This window comes from Xiphias gladius, chromosome 15, assembly GCF_016859285.1.
Source record: "Xiphias gladius isolate SHS-SW01 ecotype Sanya breed wild chromosome 15, ASM1685928v1, whole genome shotgun sequence".
NCBI classification, from domain to species: Eukaryota; Metazoa; Chordata; class Actinopteri; order Istiophoriformes; family Xiphiidae; genus Xiphias; species Xiphias gladius.
In genome coordinates this window covers 24,773,377-24,796,693 of record NC_053414.1, presented here as the reverse complement: position 1 = coordinate 24,796,693, position 23,317 = coordinate 24,773,377, and the positions used below count along the sequence as shown (strand labels likewise).

The window sequence follows — 23,317 nt, the reverse complement described above, 5'->3', positions numbered from 1 at the left end:
GTGTTTACTATTAATTTAAGCATCAAATGATTTTCTACACTGGACCAGTGTATGATTAAACACTCAAAAAACAGCTGTGATCACACAGAGGGCCCATGCTCCCCATACAGTGCTGAATATTCAAAGTCTGTATATAGTGTACTAGTATTATGTGAAGTCATATGTATTGCATAAAGAGTGACTTTGTTAACTTTGCAACCAGTCACTTTTTTAAAATTGTATTTTTCATTAATTTAGGTCAGTTTGTAAAAGCTGCTTTCCATATAGACATCAAAGTGTAATTCTTATCAGTGTATAAACTCCTAATTTTATCCACGGCAGTTCAGTGTAAAACGCAAACCAAAAAAACAATAACAAGCAGAGAGAATATTTTTCGTAACACTGAATCTCCCTTCACTCTCAATCTAACATCCTCATGTCCCTGTAATGCTCTGTGTCAGTTTATGTTTCTGCCCAAGAACATTTGTTGCACACGTCATCTAAACTATTTTTGATTCTGACTCTTTGAATTTCTGTGATTTAATCTGATTCAATTCGCAACTTTGCCAAATCACAAGGTCAGCTTAGTTCTGTCTGGAATTAATTGCACAAAATACAGTTATTTTCAGGAACCCCTTTATAAAGATATTGGTGCAATACTTCAAGCATTGTTCGAGCATGAGTACATAAAGGTGTGTTACTACACCTGAAATGCCTCTTACCACATGCAAACATACCTTCAACGTCTCTTATGTTAAAGAATTTGTAGGCATACCAAAGGGTGCCGGTGTGATATAGAGAAGGCAGGCAGAGCAGCATTTTTTTTCTCAAGTGTTTAAGAGAACAAAAGAGTTGTTTTTGTTTGGTTTTTTTTGTTCTTTTTTTACACAGAGTTGAAAACGAGAAAGTTCTTTTACACTCTAATCATGCAGATCAGGTTACTGCATTACTGGAGGGCTGTTGGTCCCACAAGGCTTTAGGGAAATGAAGTATAAGTTTTAAAACCTATTATAAGTCAGAAGAATTAAGATAATGTGTAGAAAGTCCTACAGTAAAAACACATTGCTTAGATGAGATTTATGCAGTGTTGTGACTATAAAACCAAATTTAGCCTTGGGTGATCTAAACCTTGTAAAAGAAGGGAGGAACTTAAATTGATAATTTTAGATAATTTCAATTGGCCTTTTTCACAGCAGACAGTTTGGCATGTCAGAGCAGGAAAACCAGATGTATCATATTAGTCATCATTAATCATATTAATCCCTGCTATTGTGCACACTGTCTTCTGGTTTACTGAGACACGTAAACAGAATGGATTGTTCAGGTGTGTTTACACATGCATTTTACCTTCTATGACAGGTCAAAATGTCTGCTGTAAAAAAAAGAAAAACTACCTGAAGCACCTTTTTGTGATGACAACTTAAGCGTTTGTTTGTTTTTTAATCATTAATTTAAAGATACAGCACAGTCTAAAACTTGAGGGATCTAAGACTTCAAGTCAAGAACTTCAAACAGACCTCATCCCGCATAAATCCTTTCAATATCTGACATCTGTCACTGGAATAAATGGTGTCATGTGTCTGTAATATTATTTTCCACATTGCACTACGTTTAAAAAATACCACTTGTCTGGCATTGTGCAATCACACCATCAGTCATCCCTTTTTCAAACCTCACCCTCTTTATCAGCGTGACTGCTGACTGGAATGGTTGTGAGAAGATGAGACAGGAGGGCAGTCAGGCAGCCCGGCTCTTGTCGTTTAAAGAGATTATTGGAAAAAAAACAACAACCAGGTGATCATTTTCTACTGGCACAGGGATGTGTTTCTGTTATGAGGAGACTGCAATGATAATTATAAACCAATAAAACTTGCTGGTACATTTTTAAAGGTTAATGTTAACTTTAAAGTTAAAGTCGAACTTTTAGAAGTTGATAGAGATCATTACAGACTATTTCACAACATTTCCTAAGGCTACAGTGGGGGCCTGCAAAAGTGCTGTTTCACCAGTGAAACGGGTTTAGATTATCAGCACATTGTCAGACTTGTCGTGAGAAGGACTCCCTCGGGGGTTTGGTAGGAAAGTAATCTAATAATCTTGCATTTATTAAATCTCAGTGTTTCACCATCTAGGTTGCAATCCTAATGCAAGATAGCTGATTTTTGTTTTGTTTTTTGTGCTTTTGTGAATTGGAATAAATAAAAATTGCATGTACTTTAAGGGACTAAAACACCTTGAAATCACTGCCTTCTAGCTATTTTAAGACTAGGAGACTACAGCCATGCTAGTGGTTCTGTGAGGCGGTACAGACAGTAGGCACAGCGGAGTGCTTTGAGCTAAATGCTAACATTAGCATATTGCAAATATTTAGTCACAAGCTATATTGGTGAAATTAAACCTGATGAAAAGTCAGGGGATCACCAAAGTTATAATTAGAGGTTCATCCTGAGGGGAGCATGAATGTCTTCACCACATTTCATGGCTATTGAGTTTTTCGGTACACACTAGCACGGTTAAAAATTATCAAGAAAAATGGTCAGAAGAAATATCAAGCAAACCTAAACTGAGAACATTGTGTGTTACTGAGTACATTTACCATCCAGAGCAGTATGTCACCCCTAACCTGAGCAGAGCAGAGGTCTGCTTTTGTTCAGTCAGCGGGTCAGAAAGGGTTCCCTGTGTGATTTGGAATAGGATGACAGTGAAATATTCTACTGTTCATTCTTACTTGATCTTTGTGTTAAGCTTCTCCTGTTTGTACACCTTGTACATGTTTAGATACGAGGCGTTTGACCAAGCTCAGCTTTTGTTAAAGGCTTACGATCACAGCATGAAAGCACTGTGTGCTGAATTTAAGTTTATATCTGATATGTTTTGACACATATGAATACAGTACAATGTATTCTGCTTACTTTCCTTTGTGTTTTCTCTTGTCTCTGTAGGTAATGTAAGTAGCTTCTTGTAAGTTCAATAGACTGGACACCAGTGGGTGTATAACAGTTGATTACAAATTTAAATTCATACATACATTCATATAATTACATTGTATAAATATTAACACAATCTTGAACATCATAGTTACAAGCTTACGTGACAAAAATAACTTTGGCTAAATTAGAAATGCCTCGCCCTCAACCTTTGGCCCCAAGTTTCACTGAGGTGAAATTGTCGCTGGTATGTGCCATTTCTGTCACTGCTGCGAGCAAATAGGTTGAGCGAATGTTTTGGGAAATAGCTACATATAGAAGTTTCTTCTATAGGAAGGCATTGTTTCTTACTTTATGTGTTTTTAAACCTGCTTTAAAGCAGCCAAACAAGGAAGGCTTAAATTACAAGCTACTAAACATTCAGGACTCTGGAAAAAGAACTGTGCAGTATTCAAAGAATGCGCTTTCATTGAGAAACGATAAAATGTTGAATCACGAGTTTGACCTGAAAAGAGGCGGATGAACCCCTCCCCACCAGTCACCACACCTGTGCTGATGGAAAGATTGTATAGAGGAGTAGGGGGGTAGCATGTCAGCTGCATTTTTTCCTTTCAAGTATCCTTCCTAGCCCTTCCCACTTTGCTATGTGCAGCTATATAACCAAGGAGACCAAAGTGATGCTCTCAACTGCAGATCAACTCCAGTAATCCTACCTGGTCCAGATCCAGACCCTCCAACATGTCATTCAGCAACAGATCCTACAGCCAGAAGACCATGAGTGTCTACGGTGGAGCAGGTGGTCGTGGCACCCGCATCTCCTCATCCCAGATGAGCTATGGACCATCCTCTGGAGGCTTCAACCTGGCTGACGGCCTGGACCTCCACGTTGGGGCCAACGAGAAGGCCACCATGCAGAACCTGAACGACCGTCTGGCTTCCTACCTGGAGAAGGTTCGCAGCCTGGAGAAGGAGAACGACAGCCTGGACAAGAAGATCAGAGAGTGGTACCAGAGCAGAACTGTCATCTCCCACGACTACACCAGCTACTTTGCCATCATTGATGACCTGAAGGACAAGGTAAGAGGAAGGACATGTGGGTGTGTTTCAGTGTTTTCTATCATCTTTCTCTTCTCATCTTTCTGATGTTAAGGGGTAGGTATCTGTTGGTATTTACTGTATGACATTTGAGTTAGAGAGCCAGTAAACCTATTATTGTCATAGTTTACAAGTAGGCCACATAATCAGGAAGAACATGTGACAAACAGAAAGCAGGAAGGTGATACATTTCATGACTCCCATACCAGATTCACTCCAACTGTGCGTCACATACTGACGACAGCGTTCAGTGTCACAGTGACAATTACACCAGAATACAGTGCAGGTGTATGGTAGAGACTGACCAATGTTTCAGCAAGTTATTATGGGCCAACTTTTTACCATACATCAACAGCTTGCATATGAATTTTCTCTTCAGTTAACCCTAAAATTGTTGGATATAAGACTTTAACTGTGTTTATGTTAATATTACTCTTACTACCATCTGCACTTCTGCACTGTACCATCTCGTTACTACAGTGAAACATCCTTCCTGAGTGCAATTATTCGTTACAACACATTTTTAAGGGAAAACCTTACAGAAAAGAGTGAAAAAAATGACACTAACCAACAATTTCAACTCTCAAATATCATTATTGGTCTCAAAAATTGGTTGGGATGTTGTGGACAATGTGTAAAAGTGTATGAAACATGAGCTTGACTGTACTTTTTCTTACATTTCACTGTTTTATTTTTTCTCCTCCCCAGATTCGTATCGCTTCCAGGCTCAATGCAAAGACAGTCCTGGACATTGACAACGCAAAACTGGCTGCTGATGATTTCAAAATGAAGTGCGTGTACTCCCTGTGTTTTTATGCCCCTGCCTCTCTCTGCACTGCCGCATAAGTGAAACTTCACATGCTCATTAAAGCGTGGACTCGTGTCTAACTGACGACTTCTGATCTAAAAGACCCACTGAAACCCCTCTGACCTGTCCGCCCGTCCATCTGTGTGTCTCCCCCTCAGGTATGAGAACGAGCTGGCCATGAGGATGGCTGTGGATGCGGACATCGCTGGACTGAAGAGGGTGCTGGATGATATGAACCTGGCCAGGATGGATCTGGAGAGCCAGTATGAGGCCCTGAAGGAGGAGCTCATCATGCTCAAGAGGAACCACGAAGAGGTGAGATGAGGGACAGCTAGTAGTGGTGCACCCATTTTAACCAGTTCAAAGTTTTTGACAGGGGTTTCACAAGCAGCAGAACTAATGGGTTTAAATCCGTCATCACGTGATACATTCCTACACACAGGCCAACACACGCACTGTGTATGCACATGACCTGAAAGCATGTTACAACACTGGCGATTAATTAAACAATGTTCAACATCATCCATCTTTTCAGCAGCAGGGAATACACCAGCTATTTATTGTAAGATAAAGTTGTCAACATTGGTCATAGCTATATATTGTGGCCTAAGCTGCTCGCAATTCACACACATGACCCCTGTCTTTCCTCTGATAACACTAAGGAAATACCATGTTAGGTTAATGCTTTTATAAACAGGTCTGCCGCTTTATCCCTTTTCCCAGCGCTGCCCCTGTTCTCTCTGCACACTTCCTCGTATTCTTCTCTCCCTCCATTAGCTCACTGCCACTGTTTTTCTAACATACACACGCTCAGACACACTGAGCACATACACATGGTTAACAGAGATCAAAGAACCCAAAGGAATGCCTGCATGCAGTGCACCAAATGTGTTGTATACTACTGCTGCTATAATATTCAAAAATTTACAAAATATTAAATCCTTTTGAGTTATTTCACATGGTGATCAAGGTGTTTCCCTTTGACCCCTGCAGGAGATTGCTCTGCTGAGGAGTCAAATGGGCGGCCAGGTCAATGTGGCCGTGGACGCTTCTCCCTCCACAGACCTGAACCAGGTTATGACAGATATCAGAGAACACTACGAAGGAGTGATCGCCAAGAACCGCAAGGAACTCGAGTCGTGGTATCAGAGCAAGGTGAGATGTAGCAACTGTTGCCACTTAAGTGAGCTGTAATCTGCTATTATTCTCAGGTAACACATGTAATGTTGTGTCTCTAACCAGATTTCAGCAGTGGAGCAGGACGTGATCACAAACACCGAGATTCTGTCGACTTCCCGCACAGAGATTAAAGACCTGAAGAGCACTCTCCAGAGGCTCCAGATTGAACTGCAGTCCCATTTGAGCATGGTATGTCAACATATATCAGTAAAGATTGATAATCTACTGGATTTAACACGGCGATACTATATTTTCAAGACTACACATATTAACAGCACTGTAGATGTAAAGGTAGGTTGAAAGTATGTTTATAGAAACTGTAGGTTTAAAGACATAGTCTGACATTTTGGGAAAGATGCTTATTTGCTTTTTTGCTAAGAAGTAGATGAGAAGATTGATACCACTTGCATGACTGTGCATTCAATATGAAGCTACCGCCAGCGGCCGGTTAGCATATCTTAGCATAAAGACCGATGTTGGTTCCCTAATGTGAAAACCTCATGGTGACAGCAAGATTCCAGGAAGTTAGTGGATCTGGCTAAGAAATACTCTGTTGCATAACCCCCCGTAACACTGCAACACTTCGGTTTTTGTATGAAATAAACAAACAAGCGGTAAACAGATTTTGTTACCTTTAGACTCAGCCAGGCAAGCTGTTTCTTGTCTTTATGCTAAGCTAAGCTAACCTGCTGCTGTAACCTTGTATTTAGCATCAATTTGACTTTTATCAATTTACACATCTTATTCTTGGCAAGCAAGAAAATAAGGATATTTTGCAAGTGCGTAGAAACACATGATGCTAGTTAAACACTCAGACCAACAGGCCTTTTAGCAGATTTTTACATGCACACTGTTTCACCAGTATCATGTAACATCCCTGAATTTTAATCACCTACTTCCTCCGATCCCAACAGAAAGCGTCTTTGGAGGGCACGCTGGCTGAGACTCAGGCACGCTACGCCGCACAACTAGCAAATCTCCAAAGCATGGTCACGAGCCTGGAGGCTCAGCTGTCCCAGATCCACGCCAACATCGCCAGCAACAAGCAGGATTACGACATGCTGCTGGATCTCAAGACCCGACTGGAGCTGGAGATTGCAGAGTACAGGAGGCTGCTGGATGGGGAGGATGACAGGTGAGACCTGATGAAGAAAGAGAAACACAGGATGGAGAAAGTTTGAAAATATGATGAGAAAATTGTGGGACAGATGAGTAGTTATTAGCAACTACATAAAAATATCCACTCAAGTTGAAAACTTTGAATGGCAATGTAGATATGTTTCAGACTAATGTTTTCTTTCTTTTTCCTTCCATCACCAGCTCAAAACAAGGTAAGCAGTACATATTATTCTTCTTTATCATTAAAATAAATATGATACCAAAGTTCTAAGACATGTCTGAGATTTGCTCATGATTCTTGCTTCTTTTCTTTTCTCCAGTGGTCACAAAGGTCATCACAGTGGTGGAGACGGTTGTGGATGGAAAGGTGGTCGAGAGCAGCAAGACAGTTGATGTGGACGTCGATCAGATTGAGTGAAAAATTGTAAGCATGAGCAAAAAATCAATAAAGATCATGCAGCTGAAGTAAAGTTTCTGGTGTGGTGTAATTCCATAATGAGCAGAGTATCTCCCGTTTCACCACCATTGTCCCTCACTGAGGAAAATGAAGCTCTTTTGTACAAATATCAGGGCACACCCAACAGTGATGAAATTGTGTCCTGGGGTCACTCGTAGTGACAAACCCACAGATAACTATCTCCCAACTCTGCAGCTCTGAGGAGCTTGTTAGCCTCTTGTAGTTCATAGTTTTTGTTTTACAGCACATTTATTGTTTTGGATCAGTACTGAACAATCAACTTCTGATAAACCTGCTATACAATACATACCAGGCACCAAACAACAGACAGACAAGGTTCCAAATACATGTAAGCACAGGACAACAAGTATAACGTTAGCATCTAGCTGGTTGAGGCTTTAACCGATACATCAGAAATGTATCGGTTAAAGACCCAGATACTTTTCTCAGGAATTAGTAGAGACCAAAACAGAGCAAGAATTTACAATAATTATGTGGCTATATGACTCTTGCTGGGCTATTATGTTGCTCTGTTTCTGCTAGATGCAAAGGCATTGTTTGATAACGAACAGCTACTATAGGAGGACTATTTGTTTGTCAGCTAATTTTAGAGTTCCTCTGCCCAACGAAAGTGCAGTATTAAGTGAGGTTGATAAGGCATGGCAGGTCAGCCTTCCTCTGAATTTGTCTCAGTGGCCAACTGCAGCACTACAACTAAAAAAATCCCCTACAGCCAGAAAAACCTTTAACCCACAGACCACCATTTTACAGACATCTGTAAAACTCTTAACAGGACACCTGTTATCACTTTCTGTAATATGAATTTCTCAACCGTTAAGGTTTGTAATTCGTAAATATTTCCCAGATCCTAGAAAAGCTATTTTCATGTGTCAACTGAATGTAAAGTGTATGGAACGGACTGGCCAGGTCCAGGGAAAAAACATGAATGCACGTGTGAACTGGCCGTCTATTTTCAGAAACAAAAAAAGAAGAGATAAAACTTTTCGTTGTATGCACTGCGGTGGGTTGAATGGGTGCTGTCTGGCATCAGTTTCTTAAAACACATACATGCTCTTCCCCCTAGTGGCCAAACATTGATTAATGCAGCTTTAACCAGTGAAATGAGGGACTGGGTCGTATCCCGGCATGCATTAGGTGGTAGTAAAGTAAACTCCCTTTGAGAAGTTGCCAGCTCATCACAGTGTAACACCCAGTGAGCTGAATCCATGCTCCCATCCAAACATGAATGTGGACGGTTAGAGAGAGCAGCTTCAGACCTAGGACTTTCTTGTTGTGAGGCATTAAGACTAACTTATAACTTGCAGAAGTAAACCGGTATATTACAGGTACGGTGTCACTTCTGAAAACTATTTTTCAAATGGTTTTTAAATCTTTATTTAAGGAAAAAGCCCTGAGCATGCATGCTGTTTTAGAACACAGAGCTGTATGACTACTGTTGTACCGCTGAACACTGTGGGGCTTAAGTCCTGAACTCACCGCTACCTCAGAGGAAAACTGGTGGGGAGTGGGGAGAACATTACTCTTCTCTACTCAGATCTTCACAATTAGCCTCAGGATGCATATTAGCAACCTAATATTCACCGTCTCTTTCTTTATCCTTTTATATCCAGCTCAAAATGTGGTTGACAAACTTGGTACTCCAGCTTCAAGATTTTTACTTTACACACATATTTGTCCAAATCATTATACCTCAGAGCTGCAAAATACTTAAATTAACTATTATCAGTATGAAGATGAAATGAGTAATTCATAAGACCTTTTATATATGCCAAAACAATGCAACCGTTAACATCATGACATTCTTTAGAATTAAGCAGAAACAAATAAGTCAAACAAATAGGACAAAGGGTAGTCAGCAATATAAGAACCTTTATTGCATTCACATGAGTATGTGAAGGAAGTTTTGGATTCAGATGTTGAACTTGCAGTCCTCAGGTGCGGGCCCCCCTTGTTGCGTTGACAGGTTATGCAGTGGTGGTAGTGGTAGAGGAGGACACCACCTTGCCATCCCTTAGTTCCTCTGTGACCACTATCATCTTTGAAGAGGAGGATCTTGAGGGCACAACAACACTGTGAAAGGGGAGAGAAGTGCAGTGCCTCCATTAGAACAATAGTAAAGGTTCAATTTCCAGAGCTAGTTATTAGTTTATGGTGAAAGGACAGAATTGTTCCTTGCGGGTAAACTGCATCTTTCAAAGCACTATTCCCTCATTCTGTCCCTTTTTTCCTCCCTTACCTGCCCTCTCCATCCAGCAGCCTCCTGTATTCTGCAATTTCCATCTCCAGCCGTGTCTTGATGTCGAGCAGCATTTTGTACTCTTGGCCCTGGCGTTCCATGTCATTGCGCAGCTGCATCAGTTGTTCTTCCAGGCCCGTCACCTGCATTTGAAGGCCTTGGAGCTGCATGGAATACCGTGCCTCTGTGTCAGCTAAAGTGCCTTCCAGGGCCGCTTTCTGGAGGAGGAATGAGAAGAGAAGAAGAATGGAGAAGAGGGACAATGAATAAACTGAAAAATGCGGTGAGTTGCATAGGTAAAGGAAGTATTTCTAAAGAAGAGTAGAGATTTTCCCCAGATCGTTTTCATTTACCATGCTAAGTTGTGACTGTAGCTCGATCTCCAGGCCCTGCAGTGTGCGACGGATCTCAGTGATCTCTGACTGGGACGTTTGGAGAATTTCTGTGCTGGCTGCCACCTCCTTGGTTAGCATCTCTGTCTGGAGTAGACATGAGAGAACATCAGTATTATACATTACTACATACCCACAAACAACAGTCTAAGCAGGCAATGAGAAATTACAGAGTTAATAAATGAAAACACCAGGGTTTTGGTCCAATCTTACCTTTCCCTGGAACCAGATTTCAAGTTCTTTCTGGTTCTTTATAGCCACATTCTCATACTGCTCACGGATGTCAGCCATAATGCTGGCCAGGTCTACCTGTGGCTTTATTTCCATATCTACATTGATTTGTCCACTCATCTGGTTCCTCAAGGCTGCCAATTCCTGTTGAATAAACGGTTTGGTAAGAGGGGGATGTTTGCTGAGTTGTTTGAGTAGATTTTTTTTTCTACATTCGAGACAACTGAATTGCAATACAAGTGCAATCAGATCTTCAGTGTTTGTGACCCACCTCCTCATGGTTCTTCTTGAGGTAGATCAGCTCCTCCCTGAGACCTTCTATCTGCATCTCCAGGTCTGATCTGGCCAGTGTCAGCTCATCCAACAGTCTCTTTAGACCAGCGATATCTGCCTCCACTGACTGCCGCATGGCTAGCTCATTCTCATACCTATGAACCAGCAAGAGATCAGACTTTTGCACCTCAACATCAATGTATACACCTTGAAAATATACAGGTCTTGTTGCTTCACAGTTTTTTTTCACTTATATTTTAGACACTTTTTGTCTCTCATCTTTATACTTACTTGGTTCTGAAGTCGTCTGCTGCAAGTTTTGCATTGTCAATGGCCAGATAGATGCCGCCGTTGTCACGGGTGGCATCCTGTATCTGTGTAACGAAGAAATGTTTCAAGTTGCATAATTAGTACAATTCTTTCTCCATCTGCGAACAGACTCTGTAAAACATTTGTTTTGCTGTCGCCAACACTTCACAGTAGCATTGAATGTAACACAAGGACAGTCTCTCACAATCACTGTAGACAAAATCATTCACATGAATTGCCACTTGGATTAAGTTCCAGCACATAAACATTTCCATCTGATAGTTGCATTACATGATAAATTGTGGAATAACATTCAGTACTCAGAAGTCGTGTAACATACCTTTCTCTGTAAGTCAGCAATGGTGGCCTCGTAAGCAGAGTAGTCACGGGCATTAGGGGCCGTCTTACTCTCCAAGAACTGGTGGATCTTGAGCTCCAACTCAGAATTTGCCTTCTCAAGGCTGCGCACCTTCTCGAGGTAGGAAGCTAGACGGTCGTTCAGGTTCTGCATGGTGGCCTTCTCATTGGCCCCAACATGGAGGTCCAGGCCATCACCTCCAGAGAAGCCTGCACCCCCTCCATAGCTAAAACCATAACCGCCACTTGAACCACCTCCAATTCCAAAACTGCCAGAGGACACAGAGATCCTAGCGCCACTGCCTCCTGCACCGCCATGCACACTTGACGCATATGACTTTCGCACCGAGCCTCCACCAAAGCCTCCACCTACAAAGGAGCGCCCAGAATAGGTGCTTGTCATGCCGGTTCTCATTGCTGCGGATGATACTGTAAAAACTGCTCAGGAGGTCTGCCTGCCCTGGAGAGGAGATGGACTGAGATACAGAGCTCTGCCTCTCTCCCCTTTTTATCCTGCACAGGGCTGCTGCTGCTGCATCTGGTGTGGGTGGAGGCATGCAGGGCAGAAGGGAGGGGCATTACCTAAAAATCTGCGTGTTCAGCCCAACCCATCACACACATCCTTCAGGTTCATTTTGTGCAACGATCGAAGGAAAAAGTGGGATTAAATTTAAGCCTATTTTGTTAGGGAATATACTAAATTCATTCAAACCTCCCAACTACCTGCAAACCTTATACAAAACATAATAGCTTCATTATTACACTCAACCTTCATTCCCATGCTCCATATTAATGTGCATGAAGACAGGGCATTCATGTGAACCAGTATCTTTTAATCTACAAACCATACTGTAAATTGTAAGACAGCCACGCCTGGTACTGTTTTGCCTCAGGTTAGTTATTCAGTCAAATCTGGAAGGTTTAAAGATTGACAGTGTTCTTACAGGTGATATGTCTTTATTGAGTTTGTGCCATAAGTCTTGAGCAAGACTGCCATACTGTCCTGGCCAAACCTGTTACGTTACCAAGGCAACAAGAATTGTAACACTATAAACAAGTCAGTACAATCGTTTTTTTCATTTGACGTTCAGCCAGCACGATTCCTCTCACACACCTTTTTCTCTTTTCTCTCCAGTATCTCTCTTGAAAATCATCTTTTAAGTATTGGTTTGTTTGCAATTCACAGTTTCATTTATTTTTCAAGTCTTAAACTTTAAATTTATAAACTCTCCTTTTTGCTTTGCTCATTAATAGCCTGCTTGGCTGCCAGATAGAAGCAGCTTTTATAGAGGCTCATGATGTCAGTTGAGACCTGGCCTCATTCAAGACCGGGCATAGCACTGGAGCAAAGCTCACCATAGGTGTGCCTGCAAGTTTTTCAGTTTTCTTGGCATTGTACTTAGGAATGTGTATCATGCCCAAACGAGAACAAGTTCTTTCTTGTTTGCTTCTTTCCATTTCACTGCAAAACATTCCCTTAAGTGTTTTACAATGTTCTAGAGGATTTGCATCAAGCAAGTAGAAAGGCTGATTTGATTAAAGACACGGGATTAAATCTTTCCTTTTCAGTTTTTGATTAATTCATTTCAAATACTTATGGTTATAAGAATAATACATGTATTGTTTCAGATATTTTTATTTGTGGTTAAACCCAACAAAGAGTTGTTTTACCTCTAATTGACAAATGACTACTGCAGACTGTGCACATACACACCGTGGAGTAATACAAAGCAGATGTTTCTTTTCACTGCTGCTTTTCATTTTAAGGTTGCAAACTAATCTCATGCATGTGCTAAACAGTTGTAAATTATGTCCAAGATACTGATTAGTTTGAAAACCCTGTAAGATATGAGTGAAGATATTTTAGTCTCTCTAGGCATAGAATTTTCACGCCGACACGCCAACCTCTTGTGTGTACACACTGTAACGTACAGCTCTGTGTAGCTTAGTTGAACTAGTTGAACTCTTAGTTGAGTTTCACTGCTCCATTCAGGGATGTCCACACCCTTTCTTTTTAGATTTATTCACACATTGCCTACAAGTATTCTACAGCACAGAATAAAAAATAAAAGTTAAAATAACAAGTCAGCAAAAAAGTTAAAAAAAAAAAAAAGAACACCTAAAAAACACCCCTTTACTTTCATCAAGACTTAATCATTGATTTTTACAGATGAGCAAAATTACACAAATGCTTAGTCTTAAAAACAGAATGAGCAATATAAAGAGGTGAACACCATTGTCGCTTGCAATTTGTACAACTTCAAACATTCCACTTACAGTCTCACTTCTTAAATATGTATCCTTTGCACTACCAGCAGACCCAAGTGTTGGTGCACTACAGAGCCTTTGCACATTCTTATAATTGTGCAGTCAGACATCCCTGTGAAAGAATGATGTATGGGTGTGGCACAAAAGGTGAGGTTTAAACAAAGCACATTTTGAAGGTAAATTGTGGTTGAGTTAGTTTATGTAAAGTTTATTGAAGTTAGTGTGAGAATAAAAAGATCAATTGTCACTGAACTTTTAACACATGATAGATTTTAGACAAAGCAACACTTAAAGAAACACACCTCACTGTGATATGGGCGTAAGACTCAGTAAAACTCATTTGTTTTCAGCAGACTGACAGAAGTTGTGAGACTTGCCAACATTTCTTGAAATGAAATACTGAAAAAAACATCGACACGCATTGCACAACTTGCAAATTAATGAATCATTAATTTGCAAATAGAAGCTATGAGAATATAAAGAACATTTAACAAATTGTAAGAAAGAAGACATTCAAAACTAATTATCTCCTGTCAAAAATTATGTATCAATTATGTATTTTTAGTGAAACCAAATTAAACCAAACTTGTTTATGAAACATAACATTCCATAATTTAATTGTTCATTCTTTACATTTAGCATGTTAGCATTACAGTAGCTAACAGTAGCATGTTAACATGTGTACAGTTAAAAGTGAGCAGCTGCTAAAATGCTTTGGTTCGGCATGTAATGTTTAGCTTGTCAGTGATGGTAGCATGCAGTACAGTTTTTAATCCTCACTAGCACAGAGTCTGCAAGGATGGAAATGTCAGTCAGTCCGTCGGTAACCACTTTTATCCAGACTGAAATAACTCAATAACTACTTGATGAAATTATGTTCAAATATTCGCGGTCTCCATAGGATGAATCCTGCTGACTAAAGTGATCCTCAGACTTTTGCTCTTGCTCCACCCTGTGGCTGACATTTGTGGCTTAGATAAAATATCAACTGTAGGAAAGATTGCTGTGAAAAATCCACAAATATTCAAAGCCCCTTGACGATGATTCCTAATAATGTTGGTGATCCTCTGACTTCTCCTCTAGCACCACCAGCAGAAAGTAAAGTAGCTTGATGAGTACTGGATTGACACATTCATGGTTCCAAGATGAATTTGTCCCATACTTTGGTTAATGACCAAAATAAGTGAAAAAACTGTGACATGACTAGGCCTAAGCTGTACCAGTGGTGCTTTGAGCTAAATGCTATTGACAGCATGCTAACATGCTCACTGTGACAATGCTAACAACCGCTTTTCATCTAAATGGGAATGGGAATGATTCACCATTGTGACCCCTATGACAAAATCTAACATTAGCATCTAATATCAGTATCCTGTCATGAACTGAATTGGTACAGGAGTGGGAACTGTGACATCAGTAGAGCCTGCTAAAATACCACATCTCAACTACTAACCAACTAAAAAGAAGAAAAAAAACTTTTATTAGAGGTTTCAACATCCTGCAGGAGAGGCCAGATTCATTATATCGCTGCAGTCAGACTGTCCTCTAAACTTTCATGCTTTAAATGCCACATACTTTAGTGATTTGAACAAGGTTCGGACTTTACCTGATCTCATTAATTACTGTCGCATTACAGGTAGTTTTCCTGCTCCTGCAATGAATTGGCAATAATTAAAAATCACATAAAGGTGCAACGGGGCGGCCGAGGTCAGGAGGCAGTGAATGGGGCTCATCAAGTCCTTGAGGTGCCGCTGAAAGGGCAACCCCCTAGCTGCAAGGAGCCGCGTGCTAGCCAGCAGACGAGACTGTGTTGCTGAAAAAGAGTATTTGCAAACCTGCGAACACAAGTGAAGGTTGCAGATGTTTGCAGATGTTTTCATTTACTGGCCTCTGCATTTTTGTTCTGATTTTATTTATTTTTTTGTAGGCTTTTTGAAGTAAATCCGTTTTTAACACTGCGCCCTACATTACGTTAAGGGTTGCATCTCTTTGTCATTATGCTTCCTTGGTGTTATCCACCAACACTTCACAGGTAAGGTCAGTTAACTGCATGACTCCCTCTATGCAATGCATATGGCGTGAGTGAGGGTTCAACTTACAGTGCCTTTGCCAAAAACCATATCAGTAAGTCTTTTTGACACGTTTACTGTGTCACATACTCCAAGCACTTTTCATCTAAATGGGAGTGGCTTGTCAGGATGCAAAAGGTCCATTCAAGTCTGAGTACGAAGTGCCTCACAGAGACAAGTAAATACAGCATGTATTGGAAACAGGGACAACAGTATGTTCAAAATGAGAAATAGCACAGAGTGCGTTTGCCTGGGTGTGGAAGTCTGTATGAGTCAACTTGAGACAGCATCTCAGTTTCTATCGCTTGTAAGGGAGGAAGTTTGAGCTGCGGTGACTCAAGGAATCAAGTGTTGTTTTTTTTTGTGGAAAATGCTTCCCTGCCCTTGTGGGGTTTTTGTTTTTTTTTGTTTTTTAAATTCTATTTCAGGTTGAGACTGGTCTCTGCTGTATAGGTATATGCCCTTCAGGGATGGGACACACCCTTTCCAGCAGGCAATCATTCATGATGTTCAGATGCAGTGAGAGGTCTGGAAATTTCCAACAGAGAATTCTGAAGCCAGAAGCAAGCAGAGCTGGATTCGAGTTTTCTGTGATTGACAAGATATGTAACCGATGTTTGAAATCAGCAGCTTTGTTGTCTTTGTTGAGACTGCGACCCAACTTTACTGAACTCCATGAGGCGCGCATGTAACAAGATCAAGCACTTAGCTGCTTGTCATGGATTACCACGAACTACTGCGTTTTCTGCCTCTGTGAATCAAATATCTAGAGAGTCAGTGCAACGGCGAAAAGCCCGTGTTCAGGAAATGGGTCCACTCTATGTGACAACTTTGTACTTTTGCAATCAGGGAAGACGTTTGACACCACAGGGGAAAATTTGACATTAGGATCTTGACTTAAAATAGGACGGTCAGTGTGAATGTTAAGCATGAGCTGTAAGAGCCCAACAATGGCACACAATTATGTTTTATTTGTTTTATTTGCTTTAGTTTGTTCTTTTTATTTCCACCTGTCCAGTCATGAAGTGTAATGAAAAAGGACTAGGTCGAGACAGTGGGGCGAATGAACACCGTCCTCCTTGCCTAAACCTCATATTGCTCTCCTGCACAAAGCTGCTGAAACAGCAAATTACGTGTAATAGCGCTGATATAATTTGCAACAATGTGTTGAAATAAAAGGAGCACAAAAGCAGGGGGAGGAAAGTCTTGAATGATGAGTCATTTTAACCAACACCCCTACATTAGGTAGGTAAATCAGTGATTTCCAGATGACTGGAGATCTCAGGTCTCCACTTGATTCAGCCCCCCCCAAAAGAAGAAGCCTTTGGTGACTCAACGGACGAACTGTGAACCTCACTGAACCGAATCTTCAAATCGTCATTTTGAAGTAACTCTTCACATTTAGAGCAGGACACATTTATCCTGTCTGAGAAAGCTTTTCTTTTCTGCTGGTTTCTGTGCAAATCAAAATCCAGTGTTAGCCTTTTGTTTTATACAACGATAAAAATGACATTAATATATATCATTTTGTGCTAGTTGCATATCATTGTTTATTGTTTTGTGACTAAGATAAAGTAATGGTGCTTCTAAATGCCTCTTGTGCAACAACAATCTGTTTCTACTCAAATGAGGTCATTGATCCAACAAAGTTGTGCAAGGACTCTTGAGCACTTTTGCAGAGAAAGACAAAGGTGACACCTGGTGGTCGTAAGTGAAATTACATTCAAAATACTACACAGTGCTCAGAGTTGTTAGATGTTATTTTTTCTATCCAAAAACCGATGCTTTATTTTTATTTTTTTTTGTGAAATCTATGATTCAATTATGCCAATTAATAACCAATGTTAAAACTATAACCCACCTTTCTGTAATACACATTCGTGATTAAGAACACGCATCTCCACCTTTGTTTTCTGGCTTTTAATCATACTTCATACTTATCAGAGTGAGCATCTGCCGAGGAAAGATCGTCACCTGCTGCAACGTTGCTATATAATGCAATCAAAAAGAAATGAAAGAAAATGCAGAGGTAACCCCCTCAAGAAACAAAAGTGCTTTTTTTTTTTCAATGTAGATGTTTTAGTACATATTAAGTACAAACCTGTAATGTAGTTAACAGTTTACTCTTTATTTATTAATTAAGTAGGTATTATAGGAGTCAATTAATGACTATTTATGGGCCAAATTATCACAAAAATGTAAACTCAGGCGCAGCAGAGGTGAGCAGAGGTGTCACTGAATGTCCTCCACTTGGGTGTCAACCTTGGAGGACACCACCTTTCCATCAACAATCTCCTCCACGATGGTCTTCACTCGCCTCTCGATGTGGGGTTTATGCTCTGCAGAGGCGGAGGACAAACACAAAGCATCACAGTGTGAGAACCACAGGGACATCATAAATGTTACAAGAATACAAAGTTGGTGTGGACAGTGACTGGGGATTCTTACCCTCCACCTGTTCCACCACCTTGCTGATGATCACAGCCCTATGTAGAGAGTGAACATTATTCAAGACATATTCAATTCCTCCAGCTGTTGGCTTAAATCTTCCAAAGTAAATACTTCATCTCTCACTTTTTCTCATACAGGTCTCCCTCCAACAGCCTCCTGTACTCTGCGATCTCCATTTCCAGCCTCATCTTGATGTCCAGCAGCAGCTTGTACTCAGATTGCTGCTGCTCGATGGACATCCTCAGCTGCTGCAGCTCTACCTCCAGCATGTTAATGGTCACCTGCAGCTGGCTGAGGTGAGCACCGTATCGACTGTTCACTTCCTTCAAATTCTCCTGCAGGCACTGAATCTGCGGGACGGACGGGGATGACGGAAAGCTGTGAGTGCGATCAGAGAAAAGAACTGCCCTGTCTGCCTGAAGGGAAATCTTAGTTCCATGATGTGTCTACGCATTACTAATTCATCTCCATATGATCAGATAACTCTAGACAGCAAAAGCCTGCTTTTGCATTCTCTCATTTCGTCTGTGGCCTACCTCCGTGAAGATGCTTTCCCGAGTTATCTCCAAACCCTGGTAGGTCCTCTTCAGCTCTGACAGCTGCGTGGTAAATGTGTTCACCTCTGTCGTGTAAATATGGATGTCCTTCTCGAAAATCTCCACCTTTTTACACACAGACACACATATATACAATAAATCCCTTGACATTGCCGTCTGTAAATCTTTTTCATCGTACTTTTCATTCTGAGTTATTTTGGAGATTTCCAGGCTCTCCCATCTCACCTTCGATTGAAACCATTTCTCGAGCTCCAGCTTGTTCTTTATAACCAGAGCTTCATACTGCTCCCTCGTTTCCTGCAGGACTTTTTTCAGATCAACAGAGTCTGTGGCGTCCATGGTGATGTTCACATTGCCAATCTCCTGGATCCTCAGCAGACGCACCTCCTGCAGCATGGAGAAGAGATGCGTTCAACTTTTTTTTTCCTCCTGTGCCCCCCTACTAGTGAGAGCGTCGTGGCTGCAACCACCAGTGGATGGCGCCATTGCACCTGAATCATACACTATCTTCAAGCCCCGACCTTGACGGCAGGTACATTTCTCTGCAGCAGAGCGGTTCTCACCTCCGCATGGTTGCTCTTGATGTACGCCAACTCCTCCCTCAGACCCTCTATCTGCATCTCCAGCTCACTGATGGAAAGAGTCAGGCTGTCCCGAACCCCTCGGAGACGAAACACATCGGACTCCACCATCGAACGCATGTTCAGCTCCGTCTGATATCTGCAGAGGGATGTCAGGTGGAGGTACAGAGTCCGTATTGTTGTGTATTATGCATCCTCATAACGGACTGTTACGATTGTAATGAAATCACATTATATTCAACAATAACTGCAACAATGAGTCTTTGGGCTGTTCCAATCGGTGCAAATATCACTCCAAACATATACATCAAACCATGACTTTTTAGCTCTTTTTCAAAAATAACAGACTACAATTACAAGACATTCGTCAAATTCGGTCGACATATGGTCAGATGAAATTACTGAAGGGCGTTGACAGGTTTTAGCAAGAAGTAGCAGAGGAATGTAAACCTACTTCATTTTGAAGTCCTCAGCAGCCAGATGAGCATTGTCAATCTGCAGGATGACACTCTGATTCTCTGAGCATCTCCTTACGATCTAAAGAGAGGGGAAGTGAAATGTTGTCACCATTTATTCTATACAATCAATACTATTCATTTATTCACATTCAAAAATACGTTCCTTCCTCCTATTTCAGAAACTTGCAGTAGATCCATTTTTCTCTGAATGTTTTGTATTTCTAATAACATGAAGTACAATGGGCTCTAACTGAAAGCTTTTATAGATAGACTAAGTGCTTATCTGCTTTTTACACTTTCAACAACGCAAAGGCATCTGTAGCTATTTTTGACTGTTTTCTTGGTCCTTTCATTTCGAGAAAAGGTGTCTTTTTTGATGCGATGTCTCTGTGAATGTATTTATAGTAGCATGTAGTTGCACACATGGCCAGGTGAACCTGCTTTGGGAGCACTGGAAATGCAATAAACATTACGTCTCTGAACATGAGCCTGAGGCATTTTCGTGATTGTTTTTTGACGCCTCATGATGTGTGAAATGTGAGAGGCACCTTAGCTTGGAGATCAGCCATGATGGCGAGGTAGCCGGTGAAGTCTTTGGCGACGGCAACGGTTTTGTTCTCGTAGAACTCTCTGATCTGCAGCTCCAGCTTCCTGTTGGCTGCGTCCAGGGAGTGCACCTGCCAACACCACCAGAGGCTGATGTCACCAGGTGACCGATGACAGATGTGGCCACATATGAAGCTCTTAATACATAAATCCTGGCTGGCACTTGGAAGCAATCACTTTCTTCCTGTATTCGTTGGTTCAAGATTACAATACACAGCCCATTTGTTTTTGCACCACAAAAATACTGTGCCATTTCCTTTTTTAATTTTTTTTTTTCATTCATAGCACTGTGAGTAGTAAATGTCGACAGTTCAGGTTACACTAGCTTTATGTTAAGGAGCTAGTGGATCAAATTGTCCATGATTGGGTAATGAAAAGTAAGTTATCTCTATCATTGCTCATAGGTTAACTCCTATATTCATCATAGACCACATGCACATGTTATATTTCTCATCTTCTTGACCTTCCTTTAAGAAAGTGCATTGACCTGCATCCGCCCTCTGACTTGATACTCCCATCAGTGATGGAAGAGGTTTTCAGGTCCTCAGGTACTTCAATTATTTACTCTTCTCATGTTTAGGTGATGTGAGTATAATGAGCAAACCAGACTTAACTTCTGGGAAGTAAAAAAACAACAGCAGCTCCCTGTCAGCGGTGTATTATCATATAAAATATCATGCCCATTGCAGTTACATCGCTGATGTATTAATATTTTACTGTTGCAGCCGGTTGAGATGGAGCTTAATTTAAGTAACGGTATGTATTGTTGGTTAGTTTATTTTACAATAATCTATATTTTTTTATACTAATTATATGTCGGTTTTTCTGCAAAGGAACAAGTAACTGTCAAAAAAGAACATGGAGCAAAAAGAACCATATTTCCCCTCTGAAATGTATTAGAGTGCACATATCAAGTGATGTAAATGTCAAACACTCGGAAGGGGAAGTACAGCTCTTCGCCTTTATTATCCCTTTTCTAAGACCAGCCGTTTTTGTTTTGGTTTTTTTTTTTGGCCTCAAGCCAAAACAAAGAGTAGGGATTTACTGTTAACACTTTAACACTGTTGTAGACGTGTGTGTGTGTGTGTGTCCCTGCAGGGTGTGAATGTGTTTGTGCGGGTGGATACCGATCATATAATGTACTGCGCATTCAGCAGGTGTAGGCAACAGTGATGGAGCAAATTGAGCCGCTGCTCATTCATTCAAGTGGAGGCGAAAAACCGTTCTTCTGTAAATACAGTGTCGAACTAACAGAAGTGATCGCGCAGCAGTGGGAGAGGTGTGTGTGTCCTCCGGCTGGAAAGTACAGGAATGTGTGAGTTTGCAGCAGTGATCATCGTTATCATCATCATCATCGCCAGTATCAGTGCTCACCTTCTCCAGGTATGAGGCCAGGCGGTCGTTGAGGTTCTGCATGGTCAGCTTCTCGTTGCTGTGCACTGCGCTCTCGCTGTACGGGACCAGAGTCCCGGAGCCGTAGGAGAAGGCGCTTTGGGACTGGGAGATGCGGGTCCCGTAACCCCCCGCGCCCCCGTACACGCTGGGCGCGCGGCCCCGGAAGGGTCCGACGGTGGAGATGCGGGTCTGGCCGCCTCCGACAAACTGCATCCCTCCGCCCAGGCAGAGCGCGCTGGCGCTGGAGATGCTGCGGGAGCTGAAGCTGGACATGGCGACAGGTGGATGTGCAGGTGGAAGCTGAGCTACAGGTGGGCGGCAGAGCCGGAGAGTCTCGGAGGAGTGCCTCTGCCTAAGACGCCTTGGCACTTTATAGGACTCCGGTCCCTTGCCACAAAAATGCGTGGTATGCCGGGAAACCGTTTTTTGTTTTTCTTTCCAACTGTTAGGTGTGTACAGTAAGATTAGTTTCGCTGTGTGAAAGGCAGGTTGAATATCTAGTTGGGCTGCCAGATTGCCGGATAATTGATCAACAGATGGCTATCAAGCCAGGCATGATGATAACTGTTTTGTTTGTTTGTTTCTGTTTCTATTCCTTTCACTGTCACGCATACCTAGGCTGTCGCATGTTCAAATGCAGTAGACTCCGACATTTGATACGACAAACAGTGTCCACAGCCTCGAATATCTGAGAGAGATCCTTTAAAGTGATGGGGATCCCTCCGATAGAGGGAATAAAACAGCCTGCACCGGCATCAGAATATGGGATTCAACCAGCGCTCAATAATCGGCCAGTGCGCGGCAGGATATCAAGCACCCTCTCTCTGCAGCGTCCTGTACCCGCACAAAAGGCATTGAATATCAGGATAATGTGATGTGCCAACTAAGAGTTCTGTAGTGGGACGATGTGGCGTCTCATCGTTCTCTCCCAGTCCCGGAGTGGTGTACAGACCATCCCGGGGCGGTGTCGCTTTCCCCTCGCCCCCCCCCCTCTCTCTCCTCAGCCCCAAAGAGGAATTCTTCTCCTCATGGTTGGGAAAAGTTTATGAACAGATGTCCCTCGGGGACACAATGAATGCTTGATGTCTGGACACGTCTGCAGAAGCATGCCAAGGGTGGATCAAATGATTATGTCCCAGTTGTACTGAAGAGAGGATAGAAGGTGTGATGTGGACGAGAACTGCAAAAGACAGGGATGAATAGCAATATTAAATTTCTATAGATGTAGATGTTCTATACATGTACTATACAGTAAGGTCCATAAGTATTTAGACAGATACACAAGTTTTGCAATTTTGCCTCTGTACACCACCACAATTGATTTGAAACAGAGCCATCAAGATGTGATTGAAGTGTAGACTTTCACTTTTAGTTCAAGGGTTTAAACAAAAATATCGCATTAAGCGTTTAGGGATCACAGCCATTTTTATACATGGTCCCTCATTTTCAGAGGCTCAAAAGTAATTGGACAAACCAACACAATTATAAATATGAGGATTATTTTTAAGACTTAGATGAAAATCGTTTGGCTGAATCTGAGCAGATAGTG

At 41.6% G+C, this 23,317-nt stretch overlaps 3 protein-coding genes across 3 annotated transcripts; 1 reads left to right on the top strand and 2 right to left on the bottom strand.

Annotated features, from left to right (window-relative positions):
• The first annotated feature begins 3,644 nt into the window (after nt 1-3,644).
• On the top strand, nt 3,645-7,525 carry krt98 (keratin 98). The gene is made up of 8 exons (XM_040146166.1): nt 3,645-3,983; nt 4,710-4,792; nt 4,968-5,124; nt 5,803-5,964; nt 6,052-6,177; nt 6,903-7,123; nt 7,309-7,319; nt 7,428-7,525. The coding sequence occupies exons 1-8, from the start codon at nt 3,645-3,647 to the stop codon at nt 7,523-7,525; spliced, it is 1,197 nt and encodes a 398-aa protein (XP_040002100.1).
• Nucleotides 7,526-9,462: 1,937 nt separating this feature from the next.
• krt15 (keratin 15) lies at nt 9,463-11,848 on the bottom strand. Its single transcript, XM_040146165.1, has 7 exons — nt 11,367-11,848; nt 11,009-11,091; nt 10,716-10,872; nt 10,427-10,588; nt 10,175-10,300; nt 9,822-10,039; nt 9,463-9,655 (listed from the first exon to the last, which is right to left on the bottom strand). The coding sequence occupies exons 1-7, from the start codon at nt 11,796-11,798 to the stop codon at nt 9,550-9,552; spliced, it is 1,284 nt and encodes a 427-aa protein (XP_040002099.1). The 5' UTR covers nt 11,799-11,848; the 3' UTR covers nt 9,463-9,549.
• Nucleotides 11,849-17,952: 6,104 nt separating this feature from the next.
• LOC120800235 (keratin, type I cytoskeletal 50 kDa-like) lies at nt 17,953-21,996 on the bottom strand. The gene is made up of 9 exons (XM_040146169.1): nt 21,748-21,996; nt 20,316-20,444; nt 19,764-19,846; nt 19,292-19,448; nt 18,954-19,115; nt 18,708-18,833; nt 18,295-18,521; nt 18,169-18,206; nt 17,953-18,059 (listed from the first exon to the last, which is right to left on the bottom strand). Exons 1-9 carry the CDS (start codon nt 21,979-21,981, stop codon nt 17,953-17,955), a joined length of 1,263 nt encoding a protein of 420 aa, XP_040002103.1. The 5' UTR covers nt 21,982-21,996.
• Nucleotides 21,997-23,317: the final 1,321 nt, after the last annotated feature.

Excerpts from the sequence above, each read along its gene's own strand:
- krt98 (XM_040146166.1), top strand. The coding sequence starts at position 3,645 with ATGTCATTCAGCAACAGATCCTACAGCCAGAAGACCATGAGTGTCTAC. Across the intron at positions 3,984-4,709 it reads TTGATGACCTGAAGGACAAG|ATTCGTATCGCTTCCAGGCT; the intron begins GTAAGAGGAAGG and ends TCTCCTCCCCAG. Across the intron at positions 6,178-6,902 it reads TGCAGTCCCATTTGAGCATG|AAAGCGTCTTTGGAGGGCAC; the intron begins GTATGTCAACAT and ends CGATCCCAACAG.
- krt15 (XM_040146165.1), bottom strand. The coding sequence starts at position 11,798 with ATGAGAACCGGCATGACAAGCACCTATTCTGGGCGCTCCTTTGTAGGT. Across the intron at positions 10,873-11,008 it reads GCAGACGACTTCAGAACCAA|GTATGAGAATGAGCTAGCCA; the intron begins GTAAGTATAAAG and ends GCTGGTTCATAG. Across the intron at positions 10,589-10,715 it reads TCAAGAAGAACCATGAGGAG|GAATTGGCAGCCTTGAGGAA; the intron begins GTGGGTCACAAA and ends TTTATTCAACAG.
- LOC120800235 (XM_040146169.1), bottom strand. The coding sequence starts at position 21,981 with ATGCAGTTTGTCGGAGGCGGCCAGACCCGCATCTCCACCGTCGGACCC. Across the intron at positions 18,522-18,707 it reads GGGAAAGCATCTTCACGGAG|ATTCAGTGCCTGCAGGAGAA; the intron begins GTAGGCCACAGA and ends TCCGTCCCGCAG. Across the intron at positions 18,060-18,168 it reads GGTGGTGGAACAGGTGGAGG|AGCATAAACCCCACATCGAG; the intron begins GTAAGAATCCCC and ends CCGCCTCTGCAG.